Genomic DNA, 26,649 nt, shown 5'->3' with positions numbered 1-26,649 from the left:
CTTCAAATGTGTTTTCATTGTATTTTGTTAAATTTATTTCCAAATATTTCACACTTTTTATACCATTCCAAATGGTATTTTCTATTTCCAGTTCCAGCTATTCATTGTTTATAAGTAGGAACACTTACTAATAAACAGAATTATAATCTATTATATCTGTGCCCTGCAGCTTTGGTAAACTCATATGTAGTAGCTTTATAGTAGATTCTTCAGGATTTTCTTCATAGATATATTGTGTCATATACAAATACAGTTTTACCTTTTCCTTTCAAATTCACAGGATTTTATTTCTCTTTCTTGCCTCATTGCCCTAGCTAGAAGCTCTAGGACAATGTTGAATAGAACTCATGAGAATGCACATCCTTGCTCTAGACCTGATCTTAGAGCCAAAGCATTCAGTCTTTCACCATTAAATATAATTTTAATTGTAGGATTTTAAAATATGTCTTTATAGCTTGAGGAAATTCTCTTATATCATTAGTTCGCAGAAATTTCGTCATGAATATATCTTAATTTTGTCATCTGTTTTTCTGCATCTATTATCATCTAGTTTTTCTTTTTCGGTCTTATAAGATGATTACATTGATTTTTTAATAAGTTATAACCTACACTTTAATTTTTTGAAAGTTTATTTTCCCATTTTTAAAATTAGGTTAAAATTTACATACAGCAAAGTGACCCTTTTTAGTGCAGTGAATTTTGACAAATGTATGCAGTCATGTAACCACTATTACAATCAAGATATAAAATAGTTACACCACTTCTCAAAATTTCCTCATGATCCTTTTGTAAATTCCTCCTCCTACATTCTACTCTGGTAACTATTGATATTTTCTGTCCCTATAGGTTTGTTCTTGTAAGAATGTCATATGAATGGAATCATATAGTTATGTGACCTTTTGTATCTGGCCTCTTTTATTCAGCACAATGCATGTGAGATTTTCCTTGTTGTTACATTTATCAATAGTTTGTTCCTTTTTTCTTGCTGACTAGTATTCCATTGGACTGTTAGGGTTGTCCATAAATTTAGGAGAAGAGGGCAAGGTTGAGTCAGAACCATCTCGGTCTCAATTAGCAAGATGAGAAGGTGCTAAAACAGTAGGAAATGTACAGAGTGAGTGTAGATTACAATCAAGTGATGATGATGTGTTTCCAGACATGATTCAGGAGAGTCAGATTTACCCATAAGCCAGTTCTCAGCTTGGATTTGAAGCAAGAGGGAAGAGAAGGGTAGCTCTGACACCAAATTCTGAAAGGAGAGGAAGAAGGAAGTCTTCCCAGAAGATGACCTGTAAATCTAGTGTGAAGAGATGTGGATTACTTGCCCTTGTATCTCCAGGGGACTACCAGGGGAAAGAGCATTCCAGGCAGATGGAATTGTAACTTTAGAGTCCCTGAAGGGGGAATCTTGTACTCACATTAGTTTATGGGTAAAAGAAATAATTGGCGAGATCAGCTTTTAGAGTTTTTCAGACTAAAATCAACTCTGCAATACCATGTGACTGTGAGACATGAGGCTTTGGGATCACAAATGAGCACTTGTACGTTAGCATTAGTTGATGAGAAAAACACTGAATCTTTTTTTCTGGCCCCATTGCTGCTTTCTGTGGAAATTGGTGAAGCTTTTATTTGAGTGACAATGTGACCTGAGATCCTGAGGTTTTTCTGCTTTCATACCTGGTGTCCAAGGCTCAGATAGGACAGTTGATATGTGAAAGAGACCTTCTCACACAGAAACTGTCCCTCTCTCTGGACTTTCTCTACTCTGGCTTCTCCCATTTTCCCCAGATTAGGTGAGATTATTGGAAAGAAATGTACTAGAACATATATTCTTAGTTTCTCATGGAAAGGAACTGAGTAACTGAATTAAATATTAATTATGTGTCACAGATGTTTCTCATGGAAATCATTGGACAGGACCTTTTGAGGAAAAATTTATTTTTTCAAGACTAGAGTTATGGAGAACTTTGATTTTAATAAGCAATGATCTTTCATAGACAAATTCATCAGAAATCTTTTCCATAAATACATCATTGGGAAGAGTGTGACCAAATGGCTTCCTCTTTTTTCCATTGGTGTTCGTTTCTGTCTCAGGTGCCAGGAAGCTGAATGCCACTAAATGTGCTCATTAGCAATGCATTGCCATAAATGGAATGTCTACATCTCTTTTTTTAAATTTGGGGAAGCGTGTGTTTCATTTGTTTGCCCCACTATCACTGTGCAATATAATATGAGCCACTCAATTCCTAAACACCCCCCCCCCCCCCACACACACACACAGGTCTCTCATGTTTTGTCTAGTACATTTGTGTCTACACATTATTTTCTTTGTCCTTTAAAAAGGAGAGTTGCAGTGTTTCCAAAATGAACTGGGAGTAACTCTGCTTCAAGATAGTAGGTCCCTCTTCAACCCAATTGTTTATATTTAGGATAACCTTATCATCTATCACTCACTTTTCATAGACAAAGCGACCTGGTAGTGGGACAGCAGGAATAATTCGTGCGATGTTCCTATCTACACCTATCTATATTATACCTAAAAGAGCAGGACAACGAACATTGGTGGTGGCTTTTTTTAAGACCTAAAACACAGTAAAAAGCACAAACCTTAAGTGTTCAAGGGCCTTAATTTTTTAATATACTTTTATAATCACTACCCATATCGATTTTAGAATATTTCGAGCAGCCCAGAAAACTCCTTCAGTTTGCTGGTTTTTGAAATAAACATGTAGTAGTCAAAACCAAAACCATTAGTAGACACACTATTTAAAGTATTCTAAGAAAGTATCCTCTAGATCCTTCGATAGCTCAGTTGGTAGAGCGGAGGACTGTAGGTAGCTTGCTCGTGGTCATCCTTAGGTCGCTGGTTCGAATCCGGCTCGAAGGACTCAACCTTTTGAAAGGTTGTCATTGAGACTCTGCACCCTTGGACCCTTAACCCATAACAGAAAACTTGAACGCAGTGAGCAGTTGATTGTAACTTGTGCTCATAGGTGAACTGGTAGAATAAGCAATCGATAAATAAATGATCCTCAGGTACATATACAGGAAACTGCTGACAAAGGTTGCTTCACGGAGGGTCAACCGGGTCGCTTAAGTAAGACGGAGTCTCCAGCGAGACTGATTTAACCGAGTTGCGAAGGGGTCATGCCGAGCGTGGAGAATGGGAAGGACGCCCTGCCCCAACCTTTTCATTTTAATTTTTTGGGGAAGAAGTTCTTTAGGGCTCTCTGTTATGTTGACACTTACGTGAATAAATATTTTATTAAGGACAATAAACAAGGTAGAGGAAATAGCATAAATTACTATCCTAGCCATCACACTGGCAAAACGGACTCCCCAACATGCCCCTCTCTCCGCCCCTGATCTTTGGAAGCAATCCCAAAATGTGCTCTCATTTCATTCACTGTAGCTCAGTGTTTTAAAGACGTCGGGGTTAAGAGTTAAAAGCGGGACCAAGTCTGTTCTTTCTCTCTGTCCTCTCCTCTCTCCAAAAAAGGAGCAGAAAGCAACTGACAGTTCTCTTCAATAAAATTAAAGAAGCAGGTGTGTGAGAACTCGAGGAGTCTAGTTTATGAGATCTTTAGACCACTCCAAGGAAGAGCGTGGCGCTGCGATCCTTTAGAAATACACTTAGAGGCCCGCCCGGCAATTCTGTCATCTCGGATTGTAACTGCGGACACATCTGCCCCCCTGCTTAGGTCCTCTGGGTTACTTTGCGCCCCCGTTCGAACGGGACGGGAGATTTTTTCTGGCTGCAGCAAGGGCGGATTTATGTTATGCTCCAACTCGTCCCGGGCCCCTTCCGGAAAAGCGGTGGGATTATTTGTGTGTGTTCCTGGGCGAGGCCCTTTGCAGTCGGCCCCGCCGCAGATGCGAGTCGGAGGAACCGCGACGCTCGAAGCACGCGGACGAAGCCCCCTGGTGGGCGCGTCCTCCGTCCACCAGAAGGCGCCGAGCCCCAGCGCCCGCGCGGGGAAAGCGGCCTCTGGTTTGGCGTAGGGATCGCCCCCAGGCCGCCAGGGGTGGAGGAACCGCTGGGACCTGGTCTGTTCCCGCGGTTGTTGAGCGCTTAGACGGAAAGGCAATTTGTGATGAGGCCAAATCTGTGAAGACAGGTCCCCGGAGGCCAGAACTAAGCGCGCCACCCCGGAGTCGCCTAAATCCGGGCAGTGTATACATTTGACAGAATGTATTTGTAATATAAATATAAATATGAATAATGTATCAATGCAAATATATAATAGACGCCAAATAAGTTTTTAAAATAAAATAGTTACTCATTTAAATTTTCTAGACATCTTACACACAAAGCCAAATTTAAAACGAATATTTTAAACTAAAAATTCACGACTAAAATTTTCAAACCTTAAACTAATTAAATTTCCCTAAGCTCTATTTGCAGTTAAATTAGGTTTTCAAAACTTAAGCTTAAAAATACACAAAGCTCTAACTTAAATTTTGAAAAATAATTAAAATTTCATAACTCAATTAATTTAAAAATGGAAATTTAAATAAACTTGAAAAGGGTGAGCACTCTCCCAACCAGAGTCGCACCCGGGTCCCTTGGGTAAAATGCTCTTTTGATTGCTAGAACAAGAAAACACCCCCACTCCCAAAACAGTTCTTCAAGATTTCCGGAATGGCCTGCCTCATTCCGCCTTTTTGCGTCTCATTAGGCGTCTGTCATACTTGGGGATCTGCGTCTCATCAAGGGTATGTTATACTTGGGGATCTGCCTCTTCAGGTCCTGCCTCTCCCGCTCAGGAGTCAGGCGGTTTTTGACTCTCCCGAGCCTTGGATCCCGCGCCACGCTTTGAATCTCCCGGCTGACCTGGGACCCCACTTCCGCCCTCTCCGCTCGGCCCGGATCCGCCTGCAGGCCAGTCTCGTTCTTTCATTTGTCCTCACCCGCATCGGCCCCGCCCCCTCGCTGCTGGACGGCGCACAGGATGCGCGTCTGACGGCGCGGCGCTTTACGGCTGTCATGCCTCACGGATCCGCAAGCATGGAGGCAGAGGAATCGGAACAGGAAGCCGCGGAGCAGGAGCTTCTGGAAGGGAGAGACCAGAAACCAGAGGCGGAGGAGGAGCAGGAGGAATCCGAAGAGGCAGCCTGCGGCGGCAAGAAGCGGGTGGTGCCGGGTATTGTGTACCTGGGCCACATCCCGCCCCGCTTTCGGCCTCTGCACGTACGGAACCTTCTCAGCGCCTATGGCGAGGTCGGGCGCGTTTTTTTCCAGCCTGAGGGTAAGCGCGCTGGCCTTTGCGGTGAGGGCAGGAGGGTGGTTGTCGCAGCCGGTCAGCACGCATGTGCGGTTGCCTCGGCTGCGTGGGTCTGAGGCGCTGAGGCGCTCGGGCCGGACGCCGTCCCCCTTTGGTAAATCTGTAGTGCGCGTGTCTGCTAGGAGGCTCGGGTAGGGTGTGGGTGGCGCAGTCAGGGTAGCTGAGCCTTAGTTCTCGGACACTTAGCTTTTGGATTGTCTTACCTCTGCCCACCCGTTTCCTGATCTCATTTTACCACTTTGTTAAATGAGTACAGCCTGAGTAGAAACCTCGGTGGTTTTTTCACTACACTGAACGGATCCCTTTGCCGTCTTGGCCCAGGTCAGGAGACAGTATATAAATGTGCCGCCCTTGGCTCTCCTACAGGCGCTGTTTGGATTTGGGTTTGGGGGTCTGTGCGGCTTTTAAATAGAATATTCAGGGCAGACCTGATTTCCTGAAGTTGACGCTTGAGGAAAGGATCGAGCTAGACATGGGGGAAGGGTGCAGAGGGGAAGGGGTGCACCTGTAGTTCTTCTCTTCCGGGCAAAGACTTTGAGTGGGGTCCTGGCCCGCGGGCAGGATTGCAGAACTCGGGGAGTCGAAGATGCGGTTGAGTGGTTGCTGCGTCGGCCTCCTTGACCACTGCTGTGTCTTTGATGCGTAGATGGGTTCGTGAGGCGCAAGAAGAAGGCAGCGGCAGCTTCGACCACGGGAGGAAAAAAGCGGTCCAAGTACAGCAAGGACTACACCGAGGGCTGGGTGGAGTTCCGGGACAAGCGAGTAGCCAAGCGAGTGGCGGCCAGTCTGCACAACACGCCTATGGGCGCCCGCAGGCGCAGCCCCTTCCGCTACGACCTGTGGAACCTCAAGGTGAGGGGTAGGCTTGCTGCTGCACCTCTCATCCTCCCACCTTCCCAACCCCAGCCCAGACACCTCTGTGACCTCTTGTTGGCCCCACTTCTGTCGACTCCTTTCCATCCGTGACGTACTCTACCCAGATATTTTCTTGTTTTCCTGTCCGCAGTACCTGCACCGTTTCACCTGGTCCCATCTCAGCGAGCATCTTGCCTTTGAGCGTCAGGTGCGCAGGCAACGCCTGAGGGCCGAGGTTGCCCAGGCCAAGCGTGAGACTGACTTCTATCTTCAAAGTGTGGAGCGGGGACAGCGCTTCCTTGCCGCTGATGGGGACTCTGCCCGCCCGGATAGCACTTGGGCCTTTGCCCAGCGTCCTACTGAGCAGGAGCTGAGGGCCCGGAAGGCAGCTCGGCCAGGGGGACGTGAACGGGCTCGCCTGGCTAACGTGCAGGACCAGGCCCGCTCCAACCGAGGGCTCCTTGCTAGGATCTTTGGAGCCCCACCACCCTCAGAGAGCATGGAGGAACCCTCTCTGGTCAAGGACTCTTGAGGAGGAGAGAGGCCCCTTCCACCTCCTAGCCCAGCCCTGCTTCCTGATACTGACTCTCCCGACAGACATTTTCTTGTATTTCTCAGACCAGGAGTCTCTGATGAGAGCCCAGACATAGAAGTGTAGGCCTCTCCATCTGGCTCCAACTCTTGTACATGTCTGGCTGAAGAGCCTAATTCATACTTATGACTACTGCAGATGCCTGTTTTGTCTTGTTTGATTCTTGCCTACCTGCCTCCTGCCTAGGGAGCCCCTGTAAAAATCCTTCCTGCCTCCAGAAAGAGCGTCTACTTCAAGCTAGGGTGATAATGGCTGATCTTGGCAGCTGTTTACTAACCACAGGTAAAGGCAGCAGCAACATCCTTTTTGTTTAGAAAAGATTAACAGAGACTGGGGAAATGGGGTAGGACTGGATTGGGAGCCACCTTCCAAATGTATTTATAGAAAAGAAAAACATGTATTTTTTTTATATGCCTTTGGTAGTTTATGGGGGAGTGGTCATTGGATAAGTTCCAGCTTCCATTTCCTTGTGTCCCATTGACTCACCTTTGTTCTATCTCCTGGTCTCAGAGCTCCCTCATTCAACCTGGACCCTTTTCTATCTATCTAATTAATTTCTTAGCCCATTTTATCAATCAGTTATCTAATTAAGCATTTACTAAGTTACTAAATGGGGACATATAGTCTTATAGACTACTAGAAAGAGGCAGATATTTATAAATGTGTAGAAAAATAAATGTATAGAAATAAATGTACAGGCATCACGGTAGATGTGTATTAGGGGTAGAGTGGGAGCCATGGGAGAGCATGGTTGACTCTGTCTGGGAAGGTAAGCAGTGCCCTCCGTGTGGACCTGATTGCTGCCCAGTCTTCAGAGGTGGGTCACTTTTCACCCAGTTTTCCAGATCATTCCTGAAAAGCAAACAGAAGTCTGAAAGAGCCTATTGTGTTCCTGTAATTGGAAACAAAGCTCCATGGATGGAGTGTTGGGTTCAAACCATTGTAAAGGTGGGCAGAACCTTGGCGGTAGTTGGGTTCAAATGGTTCCTCTCAGGTGCACTTCTGCGTGTTGGGGCTTAGACAAGGGAAGGTTCACAAACAACATGCAGAGCAGCCCTGGAGGCTACAGTGAGTGAGTGTGAGCCACTCAGGAACTGAAAACTGAGGTCACAATAAACTAAGAAATCTATACACAGCCTTGTATAGATTAAAACTGATCCGTGTCTAGGCTGTTAAACTTAACAGGAAGTGGTAGAGTGATAATAATAATTTGATTTTGCTTGTGCTGTTTATTTTTTTTTTCATTGTCATCAATATAAGTATCCATGTGTTCTTTGGGTGAAGTGGGTTCATCCACTTGTTTGGCTCTAAAATAACCTACCCATATTAAGATCTTAATTTGATAGGTACATTTTATTTGGGAGCATAAAAATGACCATACGTTAAAAAATTACTGTCTACTTGGTGTAACATTTCTCTCTCCTACCCAGCACACAAACACATCTCCTGTGTAGTGTTGTACTCTCATTTTAGAAACTTGATATCCTTGTTTCTGTGTTCATTTCTTGTGAGTTTGTTTCATGTGGATTGTTTCCTCAGGTCATGATGTCTTCCAAGATTACCAGGAAAATCCAGTGTCAGAATTTCACAAGCTGTTGTATTCATTTATTCAAAACTCTGAGTGCCCATTGCTGTTGTTGCTAGATAAAGAGAATATAAGATGAAGAAGAAACTTATCTTCCGCTCAAGTTGCTAACAGCTTAGAAAGTAAAACACATATAGGGCTTAATAATTTCTTGAAAGAATGAAATTATGTTCCCAGACTGGTTGACATTAGGTATCAGTATATTCAAGGTGAGCATCTCAGGTTCCAGTTCAAATAGTTCTGCACAAAGAGCTCACACCTGCAGCCAGGTAAGCTGGGTAAATCACAGGTGGAGTGAGGAATGAAAATAAGAATGAGTAGAATAAAATTTCCCAGAAACTGTCATCTTGATTCCCTCTAGACTTAACTCCTTTGAGGGCTGGAAAATACATTTTTTACACTTATAATTTTGTTCCCACTTAAACAGCACTCAGTTTTTTTATATGAATTACTTCATATACAATCATAAGTACTGTATTATCCCCGCATTTCCACCATTAAAGACAGGCTCAGATAGGACACAATTTGCCACTTAGTATTTTTTATTCCCAGCATCTTTCCTGGATGCTTTCCCAGTGTGCATATGATAAATGATTGTTGGATGAATCTCAGGGGACATGGGCTTGTAAAGAGTGAAGAGTAGCTGTAAAAATGAATGGATTTATTTTATCTAATACCCAGAGTTGCTAACTGGATAATTTAACTCCCAACTATCTCGTATACAATTAGACTCAATTATGAACCTGTTGTTATAATTAATACTGTGAATCAACTTAGTTCCACTCACAACTGAGAAACTGGGACTATGCATTTGTTGGAAATAGACTAAATCAGTAAAAAGAGGAAGGGCAGTTAAAAAGAGTACGACGGCTTTAATATGGGGTGTCTGAGTCAGTGATATTATTCCTAAAAATGTTCTAAAGTCACAATTAGCGTACTCTTCCTCAATTTACTTTTCCATGATTTCTCATATCTCTGGAAATTGTCTTGCTGTTATTACAGTAGAGTTGGGAAGGGAAAGACTCTTTGTGTAAGCCTCAGTGCCCAGTTCCTCCAATAGAGTTAATGTTTTAGCAAGTTGTTTGAGGTCCAGTATTAGATTTGCTGCCCGTTTTGAGGGAGTCCTGTGTCCAACTCCCAGCCGAAGAGGCAGTTCCTCTTTGGTCAGTTACATCTGCTATCCCCACGCCCACACAAAACTGCATCTGAGATGCTGAGTAATAACTCAGCCAGAGGAATGGAATGGAAAGAAATGGTTAAATCGTGTGCTTTTCTAGTCTCTAATTTTTTACAATACAAAAACGTCCTAAATAGCTTCGACACTTGAAGCAAGCTCCTGTGAAGATTAATGTAAAGTGTTCCCCTGTCAGCCTCCCTCTTAGGCGTGAAGACAGGAGGATGCGGAAGAATTTAGAGCCCTGAGCAGGTAAGGACACCAACCAGTCTTGTCCGGGAGCCTTTCCTACAGGATTGAGGAGGGCGGGGCTGGGATTAGCGTGAGCACCACCCAGAAAGGGTAAAAAGGGTGGGAGAGACAGAAAGATGTATTTGAGAAGGCTGTCTTCTAACAGGCAAAGAGCAGCTTCAATGGATTGAGGCTTCCCGGGAGCTCAGTGTGAATGAGGGTGAGGGCGAGGCCGCTGCGTTCCAGGACTGGCCCTAAAGTGCCTGAGAAATACCTGAACTCCACGCCAGTTTCCACCCACTCGCCTCCCTCGAGGGACTACTGTGGCTTTACACAAACCACGGTACTCCAGGTCTGAAACCTGAGCCTGCCCCTCGGCCTCGCTCTGGCTTGGAATTTCAAAAGGATTGTGTGATTCTGTCTGTTTTAAACTCAATCCGTTTAGGAATAAATAATTCCATCATAAAGGCTCTTAGCCAGGGAAAACTATTCCAGAACAGTTTGCGAAAACACGTTTCTTGGAGTAAATGAAAAAATGTGTACCCTGGGATATTTTCTATTCATATAGAAATAGGAAGGTAGATAGTAGAGTTGTAATACGCTTTTTGGTGAGCACAGTAGTACAATTTCATGCTCCATAATCTTTTTAACCACCATATATAATTGTATGATTGTAACAAAGTTTTAGCCATTTGCTAACCTGTGTATTTAGGTTGCCTCCAGTTATTTACTATCATAGAAATGCTGTGATGAACATATTTGTACTTATATTGATGTGTATGGTATGAGTATGTCTGCAAGATAGAATTAAGGAAAATGAAAATTACAGGCTAACCACTTTGATGTTAGATGCAAAACTACTAAGCAAAATATTAGCAAACTGAATCCAGAAAAATATAGAAGAGATAACATAATATGAGCAAGTTGGGTTTATTTCAGAAGTTCAAAGTTGGCTTAACACTTGAAAATTGATATGTTTAATCATATCAATAGAACAAAGGGAAATCATATAATAATCTCCATATTTGCAGAAAAAATCACGATAATATTCAACATCCATTCACTGTGCTGCAGGTTGATTTTTGCCATAAATTTGATTCTATTTTGCTCCATTAGTTCTATTTGTCTGTCTTTGCCCCAATACTGCAATGTCTTATTATTATGACTTTATGATGGATCTGGACGTATGGAAATAGAAGTCCAGTTGTTACTTCTTCAGATTGATTTGGTTATCTTTGTCCCTTTGTATTTTCTTAGAATCAATTTTCAGTTTACACAATCTTGCTATAGTTTTGATTGGGATTATATTTACTGTGTAGATCACTTTGGGGAGTGATATATTTATGATATATTGAATCTTCCATTTAATGAACTTGGAGTATTCTTCTATTTATTTAAGCTTTCTTTAATTTTTCTCAGAAATAACTTGTTTTCAGTGTAGATAACTCAAGTATTTTTTTACATGTAATTCCCAGAACCTGTAAACGTTACTTTATGTAGGACTTCACACGTGTGATTGAGTTAAGGCTCTTGAGATGGGGAGATTATTCTGGATTATCTGGATGGGCCCTAAATTTAGTTACAAGTGTTCTTATAAGAGGGAGGCAGAGGAGATTTGATGTGGAAGAAAAGTCCATGTGATGGAAGGAGAGGGGAGCAGAGTCAGAGAAAAGCTATACTGCCGGGGTCCAGCCTCGGCAGAGTCCAGGTTCCCGCGGGAGAGACGGCGTCGGCGAAAGTGTTTAAGTGCTAGACGTGAGACTCGAAGCAGTTGCAAGCAAGTCCAATTTATTTCGGGGACAGGGTACACTTCTATAGGAAAAAATCACACGAGGTGGTCTAACTATTGTCGTCATGGGAACAACAGGTGAGGAGCAGTGCGTGACGAAAGGTAATAAAGGTGGTCATCTACATACCAGATGTGCAGCATACATATCGATTGTTTAGGAAGAGGTTACATAGTTTCAGGGTCTTCAAAGAAGTTAGGAGGACAGCGAGTATATAATTAACGGAATATAGACCCCCTCATCCTTGGGGGCTGCTGTTTGTTCTTTGAGATATGTTTATTGCTAGTTCTGCCTGTTTTTACAAGGATTCCAGGACAGAGGGAAGACGTTAATCAGTAATAGGCTTTAGAAAGGAGGACAAAGGACTCTGCTTAAAGAATTATGTTCCCTGGAGAAGTGCCTTGCACGATTCTCCTTCCATTGCCAGACCTTGTCACAATACAATGGCAGGTAGATTGGGGGAATGCTTCCCACCTACACCACTGGCTTTTAAGATGGAGGAATGGCCCATGAGCTGAAGAATGTAAAGAATGATCTCTAGAAACCGGAAAAGGTAAGGAAAGAGACTCCTCCTTAGAGCCTCTGGAAGGAGAACTGTCCTACCAACATCTTGATTTTGGCTCAGTGAAACTGATTTCAGACTTTTGACCTCCGGACCTGTAAGAGAATAAATGTCTTATTTTAAGTTACCAAGTTTGTGGTAATTGATTATAGCAGCCACTGGAAACTAATGCAAAAATCTATGACGGTAACTATTTCAACAAAATGGAGATACACTTCCACTGCAAACCTTTAAAAATACATGGGGGGAATGCCCAAACCTATTTAGAAAGATGTTGTTTAGAGCCCAAATACATTAATTGAGCAGTAAATTTTGGTTCTGAGATTTCTAAAAAGAGTAAGTGAACATGAGGGGTAAAATGATGTCTTGCTATCTGATAGAGCAAGTTTATGAAAACTGAAAGGAAGGCAAAAATTATGAGAGTCATATAGATACAGAAATGCATATTGTTAAATGCAATAGGGTAAGGAAAATCAGACATGAGGATGGGAAAGAAAGAAAATACCCATTTTTCCGCAACAAAAAAAGCTTTTTCTTGGAAATCAACAGAACAGGAATTTATGGTATAATGTCTTAAAAAAAAAAAGAGCAAATAGGGGCTGGCCCCGTGGCCGAGTGGTTAAGTTCGCGCACTCCGCTGCAGGCAGCCCAGTGTTTCGTTGGTTCGAATCCTGGGCGCGGACATGGCACTGCTCATCAGATCACGCTGAGGCAGCGTCCCACATGCCACAACTAGAAGAACCCACAACGAAGAATATACAACTATGTACCGGGGGGCTTTGGGGAGAAAAAGGAAATAATAAAGTCTTAAAAAAAAAAAAGAGCAAATAATCTAATGGAAAATGTCTTGCATTTCCGGGTGTACATTTCACTATGGCACCGTTTGAAAATCTAGGGCAGAATTTTAAAAGGAAGCACTAATTACCATGGAGTAAAGAATAAGACAACAGAGTCCAGTTATAGCTTTCACTTAATTTAATGTGAGAGTGCCTGACAATAGAAGTTTACTCACCTAAAGGGATAGAAGATAGAAAACAAGTCCTTTTCAAGGAACAATTTGCTTTGATTGGCTTTCATAATGGTCATTTGTTTTCTCTCAACTCCTTTTCCAAATTTCTGTTACCAGGGCCTGCAAACCACATTTTTGGACCTCTTGTCAGCTGGCTTGCAGGCAAGTTTGGTCCATAGGCGACCTTGGAGACAAGAAGGCGGGCTGAGGGGAGAGACATCATAAACCTCGTGACGCCTCCTGCAATGGCCGGGGGCGCGCCCAGCCCCTTTCAACCGGTCTGGTAGCGGGCAGGCTGTGGCTGCCTGAGGCTGCCTGGGTTAGTGCAGCCCAGGGAGGTTCTCAGTACATCCGCTGCACGTCAATACAGAGTTCCTTTTTGGTTTCCCCTTTGCCTCCACTTCCAATGTGTGATGAATCATTTAACCAGGCCCTAATGGATGGACCTGTAGCTTCTTGTCATTATTTTTCTTTTAAATGTGATGAATAAATCTGACACTGGTCAATTTTAGTTGCACAAATACAGTAATTGTATAAATTTTCAGAAGTAGAATTGCTGAGTAATTTTGGTAGATAATGTCAAAATACCTTTTATGAAAAGTATAAGAGATCATCTTTGGTATTCATTTTATAAGCGAGGAAACTCGGATGATTTCGGAAAAGACCAAAGTTACTGGAAACCCAGGTGTATCCCAGATGGGGGCCTCCAGCACTCTCCTTCGCCGTCTGTTACTGCGTCCAAAGCCCGAAGCAAGGAGCTGATTCAGGTAGCGTCTACGTCAGCTCGGTGTGGTGGGCAAGCTTCGCGAGGTCTTGGCCAAGTGATCGCTGTTGCTCTTCGCGGTGTGGACTCTACTGGATGGATCAACACAGATGAGGGAGATGGAGTCTGGAAACAAAATGAGAAGTTACGTCCAAAATGACGGATTGCACTCATATCTGATAGTATATCGAAGGGGTTCGGTAAATTTTAATCAGTGAGTTTGTCCCAAAGAGTACTTGGGGAGGCACGTTAGTTTGATTTTCATTTAACCTGTGAAAACTGTCAGAATCTGATATTTGTCAGACACAATCTCGGCAGTAAAACTAGCAGTTCTCAGACGTAAAACTCGTAGACAAAGCCCCTAAGGAACCCTACGTGCCGACACCGTCCCTGGGTGGGCTCGAACCACCAACCTTTCGGTTAACAGCCGAACGCGCTAACCGGTTGCGCCACAGAGACGATGGTGCTGGCCGTTTTACTTTCCAACAAGATTATTTTTCTTTCAGTCTAAACCGCATGCTCTATTTTAGAAATGAATCTTTTGCTGAGTATATATATTAGAAAAATGTTCCCTCGCTTCTTGATCTTCATTATCACTATGTTAATGGTGTGTTTTAAAAACAGAAGTTTTAATCATATAGATATTATTCTTAGAGAGGAACATCAATGTCGAGTGGGTGGGGAGCAGGACGCGAGCTGGTGACTGTTCACCCAAATAAGCGTGAATGAATGTGAGTATAATCAAAGGAAAGACAGCTGGGCAGCATTTATTTTCAGTTCAACGAGAGAGTTTTCACTCATAATTCAGTTGATGGAGAAGCCTCTGGAAGGATTCCATATAGAGGAAGCTAGCACTAGTAAGAGCAACGAAGAGGGGAAAACCATTTTAGGGAAAATCTTTTGCAAGGTTTATCAATGGACCCTAAAACTATCAGGTAAAAAAGGATACTTCCTAGGAAACATGATGTTCTCATGGTACCAAAGAAGCATCACAGAGATCACTTGCCAACTCAAAGAGAAAAACAAATCTTTACAAAGAGACCTATGTCTCCGCTTACACTAGGGATCAAATTTAGCATCATTAACCATGGGACAAGTTAACATTATGTGCTTACTGACGAAGTCACAGAAAGTATACAGCATCACTTACATGATCTTCTTGCCAAAAAGATTGAACTTGGATCTAATTAGGACTTTAGACATAACTTCTAGCCTTTAGTTGCTTCATTTAGCTTTTGCTGTGTAACAAGACACTAAAAAATGTCAGTGGCTGTATCAGTCAGGATTATCCAGAGAAGCAGAATATATATAATAAATCCTTCTCTCTCTCTCAATATCTATCTCTATCATCTATCTGTCTGTCTGTCTATCTATGTATCTGTCTATCAATTGGCTTGTGTGTAGAGTGGGCAAGCAGGCTGGAAACTCAGGCAGGATTCCTAGGTCAGTCTTGGGACAGAATTTCTTCTTCAGGAAACCTCAATTTTTGCTTTTAGGAGCCTTCAACTGATTGGATGAGGTTCATCCACAGTATCCAGGGAATCTGATTTACTTAAATTGAACTGATTTAAATGTTAATCACATCTACAAAATACCTTCAGAGAGGCATCTAGACTAGTGTTTGACCAAACAGCTGGACACCATAGCCTAGCCGAGTAGATACATAAAATTAACCACCACAGCATCTTAAACACAAGCATTTATTATCATGTTCACAGGCCTGCAGGTTGACTAGGGTGACTCTGCATTTATCAGCAAAAATGATGAATGTCGTTTTCTCTTTTCAACTAATTAAGTTATTCTCTTGTGTGCGTTATTTCACTCCACTTTCCGCAAGTGGAATTATTTTTATAATTACTATAGCTCAGTATTGCACACTCTGATTTTCATTTTTTCCCAAATTATTGCTTTAGAGTTGTGTGGTAGAATTTTATTTATCTTTATCATACCTATCATGTTAATGAACATGTATGATTCTTTAGTGCAATTGTCTGCACTATCCGCACAATCAGATGTGTGTGTACGCACACACACGCGCGCGCGTGCATATACACAAACAAAGCAGGTGGGTCACCTCTTGGTTAAGGATCCTGCAGTCATTGAACAATCCAGCCTCCTTCAGCCCCAGGGACGCTAGTTGGAATCCAGGCACCACTTGCCCTTACACTGGGCAAGTCCTTGGGCATCCATGGGGAGCTCAGCAGGGTTCTGTGGAAGTGGAACCTGAGTGAGTTGAAACCTGCTTCCAGATTGTATTACCCCCCAATTCTGCTTTTCACTTGACTACCAAGTGGGAGGAGTGTGTGTGTCTTGACTGTGAAGGTATATATTTAAGTGATAATGTACAGTCTGTAGGTTGTTAGCAAGTTGGAGCCAGAGAGCGTGTGTGTGTGTGGATGAGAAGGTCAGATGTGTGTTTATGTGTTTTGGGGATCAGTGTGAGGTCAGGATGGGTCAGTTTGTTCAAAGTGTGAATGTGATCCATGTGTACGTTCAGTGTTCGTGGTGAAGCATCAGAGTGTCTGTGTGTCTGTTTGTATGTGCCTGTGTTAATGTGTTGTCAGCCTGTGTGTGGTCCATGAGTGGTCAGCATGGGATGGACAGCTGAGTATTTCTGTGAGCCCAGTGTTTCTGGAAGTATCAGAGTGTGAGCGTGTGAATGTGTGTGTTTCCTAGGGAGTACATTTATGTTGAGGATGGGCAGCAGCGTTGTCTATATTCCTTCATGTTAAAGAGGAACATCCCCGGGACACCTCCAGAGTCAATACACGTGAAAATGGAGCACAATATAGCATGAGAGGGTGGCGGGAGCAGTAGGGACAGGCCTGTGTGATAACTGAGAGGTAGAGTGGGGGAGAATGGCCCCTGATTTATGGAATTCAGGGATTGTTTTTGGGGCCAATGACTGAAGTTTTGTGGGATTTAATGATTGAGAGCTCTCTTCAGTCGGAGAACAGGGGTCTTTAGGGTCAGAGGAGAGCTGTCTGCAAAAGTCAATAATTAAGACCTAAAAAGTGAAGATTTGGGAGGTCTCAGGAAGTCTCTAATTTAAGGGCATCTGCAGGTGCACGAGGAAACACTGTGGAGACACACAAATGCTTTCATGCCCCTCTGCTCCTTATGCAGCAACAGGAGTAAGATTGATGGGGACCTTAGTGAGGAAGTTTAGAGATATGGAGACATAAGGACACATTATGAATGACAGACATGGAGACAGAGGGAGGAGGGAGGCAGTGAGATAGATGAAAGAGAGTCATGCAGAGATACTGAGAGACACCTTTAGAGACATAGAGAGATAGAAATTCAGAGACATAGGAAGCAGGGGCCCAGAGGCAAAAAGAGAGAGACAATTTGAAACCGAGAGAGGCAGAGACTCCCTCTTTAAAAGACTTTGTGGCTGTCCATTGCCCTAGGAATAAGTTCCATCTCCTGATCATAACCCTCCTTTCCCCGAACAGGGGTCTGGCCCTGGCAGCCTCTTTAATGTTTGGTTATAGCAGGATTTCCCTGCTTCCCACCTTCCAGCCACAATGGTGTATCCTTCTCTGTGTCATTTCCACTCAGGATTAAAAGTCCGTTAAAAAGCAATTGGCTTCATCTATATTGTGTTACAAACTGACAGCCGTGCTTAGGGCCATGGGGTTCCATGATTGAAAACAATCAGAATCACATCTAGTGGGGAAAGAGTTATTTCTCTAAAGGATAAATTCTGTGGAGGCAAAAACACCAGAATATTTGATTAGCCAGAACACCCTATTTACTGTCTGCAAGAAAAATAGTTTGTAGTGTGTGCCCATTTGCTGACAATGGAGCAATGACAGCTGTGTGTGACATGTCCAGAAAGAGACTGAGAAGTATTACTATACTGAACATGTTAAGCACCTGCCCCGCCCCACGGCTTCATAGATGGTCTGTTCTGGTTGCCAGCACTGCTCTGATTCTGAAGGGAATGCTCAGCTTTGTGCTGTGTATAGTCTGCTGTTGCCCAGTGGTGCTGTGGTAAACATGGAGAGCCTGTGGATTGGCGAGCAGCTTTACTCTGGGCAAGCTCTGAAGAAGACGTGGGAGGCTGTGACCTAAGGATGTGAGGTCAGTGGGGGTTGGTGATTTGTGTAGCTGTAATTTTTTTTAGCAGCTTAAAGCCTATTTAGGTACGTTTAAAAAATCAGCTTTCTATGATATTTTCTGCTCTAGATGAGCAAAATTTGTAAAAATCTTCAGGAGTTCTGTCTTATTAGAAGGGAGTATGAAGGTGTGGAGTCATTTTTAAAAGTCAGCTCTTTACTGAAGTTGAATTAAAAAAAAATGAAAGAAGAGAAATCTAAATGTCCAGAATAAGGTGATTTGATGGCTATCTTCACAAGAACAGAGAATTAGGTGATGAATTGACAACTTTCCAAGACCAAGTGGCTAAAGCCTTCAAAAATATATCAGAAATATAAAGAACAACTTCTGATTGTTAAAAACAGTGGTCTAGATAGAAAGACCCACTTTCAGAAAAGTCTCAATCTGCTTTCACAAGAAGCAGAACAGAATGAAAAATTGAATGTTTGAAACTCTATAATATGGATGACTTTTTACTCATAGGGAATGTCAGATCAGTTCTTTAAGCATGACAGATCTGACTGCTGTACCTGGAGAAGATAACATGGATGATGTAAATTGGAACTGTATATAAAGAATAATTCAGAAAATGGATTTCCTTCCATAATTCATTAAAAGGATCACTGAAGAAGCTGATTTATGTGCATCAAATGCTTCTTGAAAAACTCTTAAAGAAGAAAGAAATCAAATATACTAAATTCACTGAAAAAAGACAATATGAAAAAAGTACGTTTGGATTGTGTTAAATATGTCCATACTTGAGAAGAATCTATGCAGATAGAAAATGCTCAGTTTGAAAGTGAGTTTCAAAGTCTTCAGTCTTTGGACAGAATTTCTTCTTGAGGAAACCTCAATTTTTGCTTTTAGGAGCCTTCAACTGATTGGATGAGGTTCATCCGCATTATCCAGGGAATCTGATTTACTTAAATTCAACTGATTTAAATGTTAATCACATCTACAAAATACCTTCACAGTGACATTCAAGAAAATGAAATGAAATTCCAGGGAATAATTGCCCTAAAGAGAATTCACTGCTTAATATGAAGGAAAAGCTTTCCAAAGTATATGAGGATAGCCATGAATATGAACAGGTGCGTCCTACAGAAAATAAGCTAAAGGTCTTGCAGAAAATCTGGAAAGTGTCATTTGTTCTTTCCAAAGCCAGAGGAAAGCTCATGATAACTGGATGTCAGCTCTGTGTGCTGAGGAAAAATTGTCAACTTAAGAAAATAAAATGCAGACAGCAAACAAGACTATATTGAAGTCAAAGAGGATCCACATGCTCCTGTTCTAAAGGGGGAACTTCGGAAAGGCCTGAGATGATAGGGTTCCCCTGGAATATCAGATCATCAAGAAAGGAGGAAGGTTAAAGTGAGTTGGCTCAGAAATCCAGGATCCAAAGTCGCCCTGTGAGATCCTGAAGAAACCTAGACTTAGAAGCAAATGATCCCCCAGGACAACTCTGTCCTGATCCAAGTTTGCCTCCCAACAGACTCCTGACTCTGGCAGACTTTCTGAATCTGCAGACTTTAGAAGTATTAATACACCTTAAATTGATAAAATACGTGGTCCATCATCTTCAGAAATAGAATCTAATTAGAAATGCTATAAAGACATTCTTGATGACTTAAGAACATCTCCCCCACCTGAAACCAGAATAGCTGGCTCAAGCATTGTTCCGCGATTTCACAACTAGAGTCCCAAACATTTTTAAGAATTCCAGGGGCATTTCATGGTCCAAAGACTTCCATCTGCTCCTCTTTCTTTGGAAAGCATATACTGACATTCCCCAAAAGTTTGTTCCCTCACGTGATTTCCTGGACCCAACACATTCTCCATTTACAAGGAGAAATTATTCTCCCCATCGCTGGATTACTGCCCCTATTTGCAAACCTTGAAAGTAGATGTGATCACTCTCAGGATTAGTTGAGCCTTAAAGTAAATTTCATTCCAAAGATCTGGAACCATAGCAAGGAGTTGCTTGGTCCCTCGTGTAAAGTAATTCTGAATACCTCTTGTTTAGTACAAATACTTAGTTAAGTGGTTATAAAATTGGATCAAATGGAAGATAGAAATTCAAATCTTAGTGTTTTGTACAAAGATGTGTCTGAACATTAATCCCATAGTACATTATGTCCATTCCATCCCAGTAGAGATAGTGTTAGTATAGTACTTATTGTTAACTAGTCTTCTATAAAGAAAATTTCAGGGGAGTCTGACATGAACAGACCAGCAATGGAGAAATTTAGAAGTGCAAAGGTCATTTTTCCATTTCACATATTGTATTTACTATAATTCTGAGACACATATGAAAGTAGCTTGATGTTTACCTAATACATTTTATTGGTTTTAAAAGTCATTGTGCATTGCCAAAAACAGCCTGATAAATTAGGATGTGGGAAGAAATCCTGAGGATCATGGTGTAAAAGCAAAGTTTTGTTGGTTTTAGGGTTATGGAGGGAATAAGAGGGAAATCACTAAATGCCCCAGTAACTGAGGCAGATCTTGACTCTCAGATTTAGATTTGAAGCCCAGGGGGAAAAAAGCATAGGAAACATTTGAAATAATTTCCATTCAATTTACTTCACAAAAATATATACAGATATAATACCCATGCAGTAAAGGCTGAAAACAATAACACCTTTTAAAATCTTTGCCGTGGGGTAACTTATAGTAGGAAACCTCACGTATGCACAAGAGTTAATATAAAATATATGATATTATTTCATATGTACTGATTACTACACGATTGCTTCCTGGTTGTGCACTGGGCTTTGGGATGCTTGGGCTGAGACTCTGCCAAACACATTACTCCTTTGTTGACTGGTTTTCTGTTAGGGTCGGACACTAGAGGACCCTAGAAGACTGTCGGTTCTCTGATACTTTCTGCATTACAGGGCAACAGCCCTCCACTCTGCATTGAGAGAACAATTTGTTCCATTCTCCAAATTTTATAGAACACCTGCACATTCAGGCTTATTGCACCCTCAGAGGTACTGGCATCATACAGGAACTGTCCCCTCCTCAGCTGTCTGATTCTTAGCTGCACAAGATCCCATCCTAGGAACTCCTAAGGTACTAACCCCAGCCAACAAGCACCTCCTCTTTGTGGTCCAGCTTTCCGAGACCTCTTCTCTAACCTTCTCGTTTCCTGTTACACCAACATCTTTCCTTCACTCCCCCCACCCCAATCATAGTGGGCAGGAGCTGCTTCCTGCAGTTTTCAACCCTGAGTAACCTCAGTATTTCCTTTTTGCTTCATTAGACTTCTAACACTGACCAAGCAATTCCCTGTATGAACTTCATGTTGAAATACCTTCTGTGGTCCCTGATTTGCTGACTGATGTACTTCTCTTTGATGTCTATCAAATCCTGCCCACATTTTAGGCACAAGACCCTCCCCACAGAAAGTTTCCCTCCCTCCAGACTTCACAGGTCTCCGGCTGCTCCAAATGACTACATTATCTCATGCATACCTTCTTTATAGACCTCTGGGTAGTCATTTCATCATGCACGTTTTATTACAGACTTCTCGGCTGCTCATAGTCATGTTGAAGACCCAAATACTGTTTTATCAACTAGGGTGTATGCTCTTTTGGCACAGGGAACAAATTTTGATGTTCTTGGGGTGTCTTTTTACAATCAGAATGGTAAAAAGTCCAAACAAATATGCCCCATTCATGAGGACAAGAACAATGTGTTGTTGCATCTATATACTCTGTGGGGTTTGTCAGTGAAAATAAACTAACAAAAATGCCCCATTCAAAATTGGAATTTTCACTGTTACAGAGCTTGACCTTGTTACAGAGAATGACCTTAGGCATCTGCCTGCTGCCATTTCTCCTTTCTTTCCTAAACCACCCAGCTGACAAGCTTGTCCCTTTTGGAAGAAAAATGAGCATGAGGAATAATTATAAATTAGACGAAAAGATTCAAAGCATGAAAAAGATGAATATTCAAAAATATGTTCATGAATTCAGGATTCTTAATATATACTAGAGATAACATAGGCTGCACTGAGGTCAGAAAGGCGGATGAGAACCAGCAGAGGGAAGAAGTAAGGGTCAGTCATGCCATCTGTCCCTTGCCTTGTCTCCTTAGTCTCCATTGCCTCCTAAGCCCTCATTCATGAAAATCAATGCATTGTTTGACAACCCAGGAATCAGCACTTAGGGACAAAAGTGGTGCTGCTTTCTTCATCCCCAAAACTCAGCCCCAGAATATGTCAAGCAATAAAGTCCAGTTCTTACTAACAGCATGGCCTCCCCCAGATGTCTATGTCTTAATCCTTGGAACTCATGAATATGTTGCATTACATAGCAAAAGGGACATTACAGATATAATTAAGGTTTCTGTGTGGGCCCAATCTAGTCACATGAGCCATTACAAGCAGAGAAATTTCTCTGGCTGGATTCAGAGAAATGCAAAAGGAGAAATCAGGGATTTGAAACAAGAGAAGCACTTGATATCTCTTGTTGGCTTGAAAACGAAGGGCCTACAAGTCAAGGATAGGGGACTGAGTCCTACAAGTGTGAGGAAGTATAAAATGCAAGTAACCTGAATGAGCTTGGAAGCATAATCTCTCCAAAGCCTCCAGATAAGAGCCCAGCCCAGTCAACGCCTTGATTTTGGCCATATGAAGCCCTGAGCAGGGGACTCAACTGGGACATCTTGTGCTGGACTCCTGGCTCACAGCCCTGTGAGATAATAAATGAGTGTTTTTTTAAGCCACTAAGCTAATGGTGATTTATTATGGAGGCAATATAAAACTAATATATCATCTCTCATACAAATCAATTCTTCCTCCAACTCAAAGAACAAATGCACACAAACATCTGACAAAGTCACAAGAACAAGGCCTTTCATAAACCAGGGGAGACAGAGATGGGTCTATTGAAGCAAATAGGGGAGGAGGGGGAGGTAACAGCTGTAAGCAGCCATGGGCATTAGGCCCCCTCAAACACTGGAAGAAAACTGTCTGAGAGATTCTCTCTCAAGGAGCAAGGAATCTGACCACCGGTGCCTGCCAAGCTAATAGTCTTAAACCCTTAGGTGTTTAGGGGCTAATTGGGCAGAGAGAAGGTGGGGATGGCTTACTGTCTCTCAAAGGGACAGTGCAGACCTGGAGGAAGTGGTTCAGCAGGAGCAGCATCCATGGATGTCTCTCAGGGATGACTAGTGTTTGCCAAAGAAAAGCTAGATTCAAGGTTATTTTAGAAAAAGCTCCTCCAAGGAGTATGTATGGACAACTAACAGCATGGGCAAATAGGCTCCCTAAAAAGCCGAAGGAAGGAAATCACATTTTACAGGCTGCCTAAGGAAGGGAAAGATTAAGGGAGAATCTAGTTCCCAGTCCCCAAGATGCAAGTGAGGAAGGGCTATATTCCCCACCCTTCAGGCCAGAGTGCTCCAAGGAAAAGCAGGAAGGTAAGAGCCCACCTGAGCTTCCACTTGAAAATGAGACACGTCAATTGCTGGGCAGAACTGTTGTGGAAGCTATTCTTGTGAGGTTCTACCTTTGGGTGCCTGCAGTTGGGACTGACCTCCTGTTGTCTTGGATCCTAAACTGATGGAAAATGAAGGTGCTGATGCTCTGACAGGTCCTCCTCCCACAGAGATCCGGGCAGGGGCATTAGTGCCCTAGGGATACCTCTGCTGCCTACCAGCCCCCTCCAAGCACAGGATATTCTGACTGAGGCAGCAGTGAGGGTGTTCCCAAATCAGGCTTGCTCCCTCAGGGACTGGCTCCGTAGAAGGCATAGGTTGGGCTCTGAGTAGAGGGGCCCTGGTTACTCTGCGCCAAGCATCCCTCAAAAGGGCTGATGGAACAGTGGTCCAACTAGGACCTTCTACAAAGCTGAATGATCCAGAGGTAGAGCACCTAACTGGGCCAGACACACATATCTCAGAGTACCCACTGCCCTTAGGATCAGCTGTTCCCCCAAACAGCCATGCTGATGGGACTGTGCTACCAAACCCTGAGCCACCGGCCACACTGTCAGGTGAGTGGGTGGCAGCTCCCAAGGGGCTGCCATTCTTGCTTTTTGATTGGGCCTCCAACACTGGCCTAAAATGGGTAGATCAGAAGACCCAACAGGATCTGTATATGCAGGAGAGTTAGGAGTCAGGGTACTCAGAAGAACTGGCTTGAGGAATGGAACTGAAGCAGGTGTGGTTGGGAGCTTGGCTTGGCAACCTAAAGGGTCAGAAATGGCTTTGTTGGTGTCCGTGATGGGTAATATGTTAGAAGCAGGAGTCAACAGGGAGCAAGCGACTATTGGCCTCACGTCTGAAGAGCTTTCTGGAAGTGTCTCTGGCTGTGAGGATGTGAGAGGGACCAGCAGGTTGTGTGTCTTCTGAGATGAAGCAGCCACCTAGGTTACCCCTCCAGCAGATTGTGGGAAGGCCAATGGGCCTGAGGTGTTCTGCTTCATCTTCAAGCTCTCTAGCAGTGGATTAGTGCTCACAAATGGAGGGGTAGTTGGAAATGGAGCACTCCTAGCAGCAGAAAGGACCAGCTTAGTGGCAGGTGCAGTCTCAGGGACATAGTCTGATGGTCTCAGTCTGCTCCTCCATGACGTTGTTGATCCACCAGAGCACAGCTTTTTAAATTTAATTTAATTTAATTTAATTTTTTATTGAGTTCATAATAGTTTGCATCATTGTGAAATTTCACTTGTACATTATTTCTTTCTGTCACCACATAGGTGCTCCCCTTCATACCCTGTGCCAACCCCCCACCCCCATACCCCTGGTAACCACTGAGCTGTTTTTTTGGTCCATGTGCTGGTTTATATTCCACGTATGAGTGAAATCATCTGGTGTTTGTCTTTCTCAGTCTGGCTTATTTTGCTAAGCATAATTCCCTCCAGGTCTTTCCATGTTGTTGCAGATGGGATGAATTTGTCTTTTTTATGGCTGAGTAGTGTTCCATCGTATATACACACCACAGCTTCTTTATCCAATCATCATTCAATGGGCACTTGGATAGTTTCTATGTCTTGGCTGTTGTGAATAGTGCTGCGATGAATGTGGGAGTGCATATGTTACTTTGGATTTTTGATTTCAAGTTGTTTGGGTAGATACCAAGTAGTGGGACAGTTGGGTCATATGGTAGTTCTAGTTTTAGATTTTTGAGTAATCTCCATACTGTTTTCCATAGTGGTTGCACCAATTTGCATTCCTACCAGCGGCGTATGAGGGTTCCCTTCTCTCCACACCCTCTCCAACATTTATGTTTAGTCTTAGTGATATAGCCATTTTAACAGGCGTAAGGTGGTATCTTAGCGTAGTTTTGATTTGCATTTCCCTGATGATTAGTGATGTTGAACATCTTTTCATGTGTTTATGGCCGTCTGTATATCTTCTTTGGAATATGTCTGTTCAAATCCTCTGCCTATTTTTCGATCAGGCTGCTTGTTTTATTGTTGTTTAGTTGTGCGAGTTCCTTATTTTTATGGAGATTAACTTCTTATGGGATATATGATTTGCAAAAATTTTTTCCCGATTGGTAGGTTGTCTTTTGGTTTTGATCCTAGTTTCTTTTGCCTTGCAGAAGCTCGTTAGTCTGATGAAGTCCCACTTGTTTATTTTTTCCTTTGCATCCCTTGTCTGAAAAGACATGGTACTCAAAATGATCCTTTTAAGTTCGATGTCAAAGAGGGTACTACCTACCTATATTATCTTCCAGGAATTTTATGGTTTCAGGACTTATTTTCAAGATTTGATACATTTTGAGTTTATTTTTGTTTATGGCATGAGATAATGGTCTGCTTTCATTCTTTTGCATGTGGCTGTCCAGTTTTCCCAATACCATATCAGCTACAAAGTGTTATGATGTTCTGGGCTTCACTCAATACTGTTGTAAAGTGGTTGAAGTAAAGGAGTTGACATTTCTAGAGGTGTAGTTGTCTGAGGAAACCAGGTAAATCCTCAGAAAACTTAAAGACATGTTGCTATGTTTTACACTCCTTAACACCACAAAAGAAGCCTCATAATAATGAGTGTTTTGAATTTAAAAAACAATATCACATTTTAATATGCAGACCACTGCAATTTTGAACATGTTATCTCCCACAGTCTAGCATGCATATGTCTTACTAAGGCATATTAAGTATTTGCTACTTTTTGTTTACCAGGTCTAATGTGCATGATGTTAACAAATTAGAAAACTGGTATAAATTGCTGTGGGAATCCATTCAGCATTCTTGAGGACTAGATTATGACAGAGAGTGGGACAGCTGATAGCAAGACATTGTGGAAGTGTATTGTGGTTGCTGTCAAATGAAAGCAGATTGCTTGTATTGGTCTGTGCTAAAATCATCAAAGACGAAAAAAAATGCTAGTAAATGGTGTAGGAAGACTTGGAGGAAGATTTACTGCCTCTATATTTGTGGCAGTGTTGCAAAGTCTTTCTTCAAAGGGAACTGGCTTCTTCTTTGAAGGGGTTCCAAGTTTTTGGCTGTCCACGTCTGGAAACCAGGTGAGAGGCCATGACTCTCCAACTGGGTGAACCAAATAAACTTTCTGTTTACCAGACCAAGAGTTTTTCCAACTATAGAGTTTAAGTAAAACCATAGTGTTTTGGTAAGTTTAATTCTAAAGTCACTATGAGTAATTAGCCACAGCTATATAACCCTCCATACCAATACATTATACTTATTACTCCAGGAATTATGCCTATTACAGAAATGGCAACCATA

The 26,649-nt window shown here is 42.5% G+C and overlaps 1 protein-coding gene and 2 non-coding genes across 3 annotated transcripts; 2 read left to right on the top strand and 1 right to left on the bottom strand.

Annotated features, from left to right (window-relative positions):
• The first annotated feature begins 2,797 nt into the window (after positions 1-2,797).
• TRNAY-GUA (transfer RNA tyrosine (anticodon GUA)) lies at positions 2,798-2,887 on the top strand. Its single transcript is given in 2 exon segments — positions 2,798-2,834; positions 2,852-2,887. It is a non-coding gene; the product is annotated as a tRNA-Tyr (tRNA).
• A 2,088-nt stretch (positions 2,888-4,975) lies between these two features.
• Positions 4,976-11,034, top strand: ABT1 (activator of basal transcription 1). Its single transcript, XM_046641236.1, has 3 exons — positions 4,976-5,249; positions 5,932-6,137; positions 6,292-11,034. The coding sequence occupies exons 1-3, from the start codon at positions 4,988-4,990 to the stop codon at positions 6,670-6,672; spliced, it is 849 nt and encodes a 282-aa protein (XP_046497192.1). The 5' UTR covers positions 4,976-4,987; the 3' UTR covers positions 6,673-11,034.
• Positions 11,035-14,228: 3,194 nt separating this feature from the next.
• Positions 14,229-14,302, bottom strand: TRNAN-GUU (transfer RNA asparagine (anticodon GUU)). The gene has a single exon. It is a non-coding gene; the product is annotated as a tRNA-Asn (tRNA).
• Positions 14,303-26,649: the final 12,347 nt, after the last annotated feature.

Source organism: Equus quagga, chromosome 15, assembly GCF_021613505.1.
Source record: "Equus quagga isolate Etosha38 chromosome 15, UCLA_HA_Equagga_1.0, whole genome shotgun sequence".
NCBI lineage: Eukaryota > Metazoa > Chordata > Mammalia > Perissodactyla > Equidae > Equus > Equus quagga.
This window is presented reverse-complemented; position numbering and strand designations above follow the sequence as displayed.

Excerpts from the sequence above, each read along its gene's own strand:
- ABT1 (XM_046641236.1), top strand. The coding sequence starts at position 4,988 with ATGCCTCACGGATCCGCAAGCATGGAGGCAGAGGAATCGGAACAGGAA. Across the intron at positions 5,250-5,931 it reads CGTTTTTTTCCAGCCTGAGG|ATGGGTTCGTGAGGCGCAAG; the intron begins GTAAGCGCGCTG and ends TTTGATGCGTAG. Across the intron at positions 6,138-6,291 it reads ACGACCTGTGGAACCTCAAG|TACCTGCACCGTTTCACCTG; the intron begins GTGAGGGGTAGG and ends TCCTGTCCGCAG.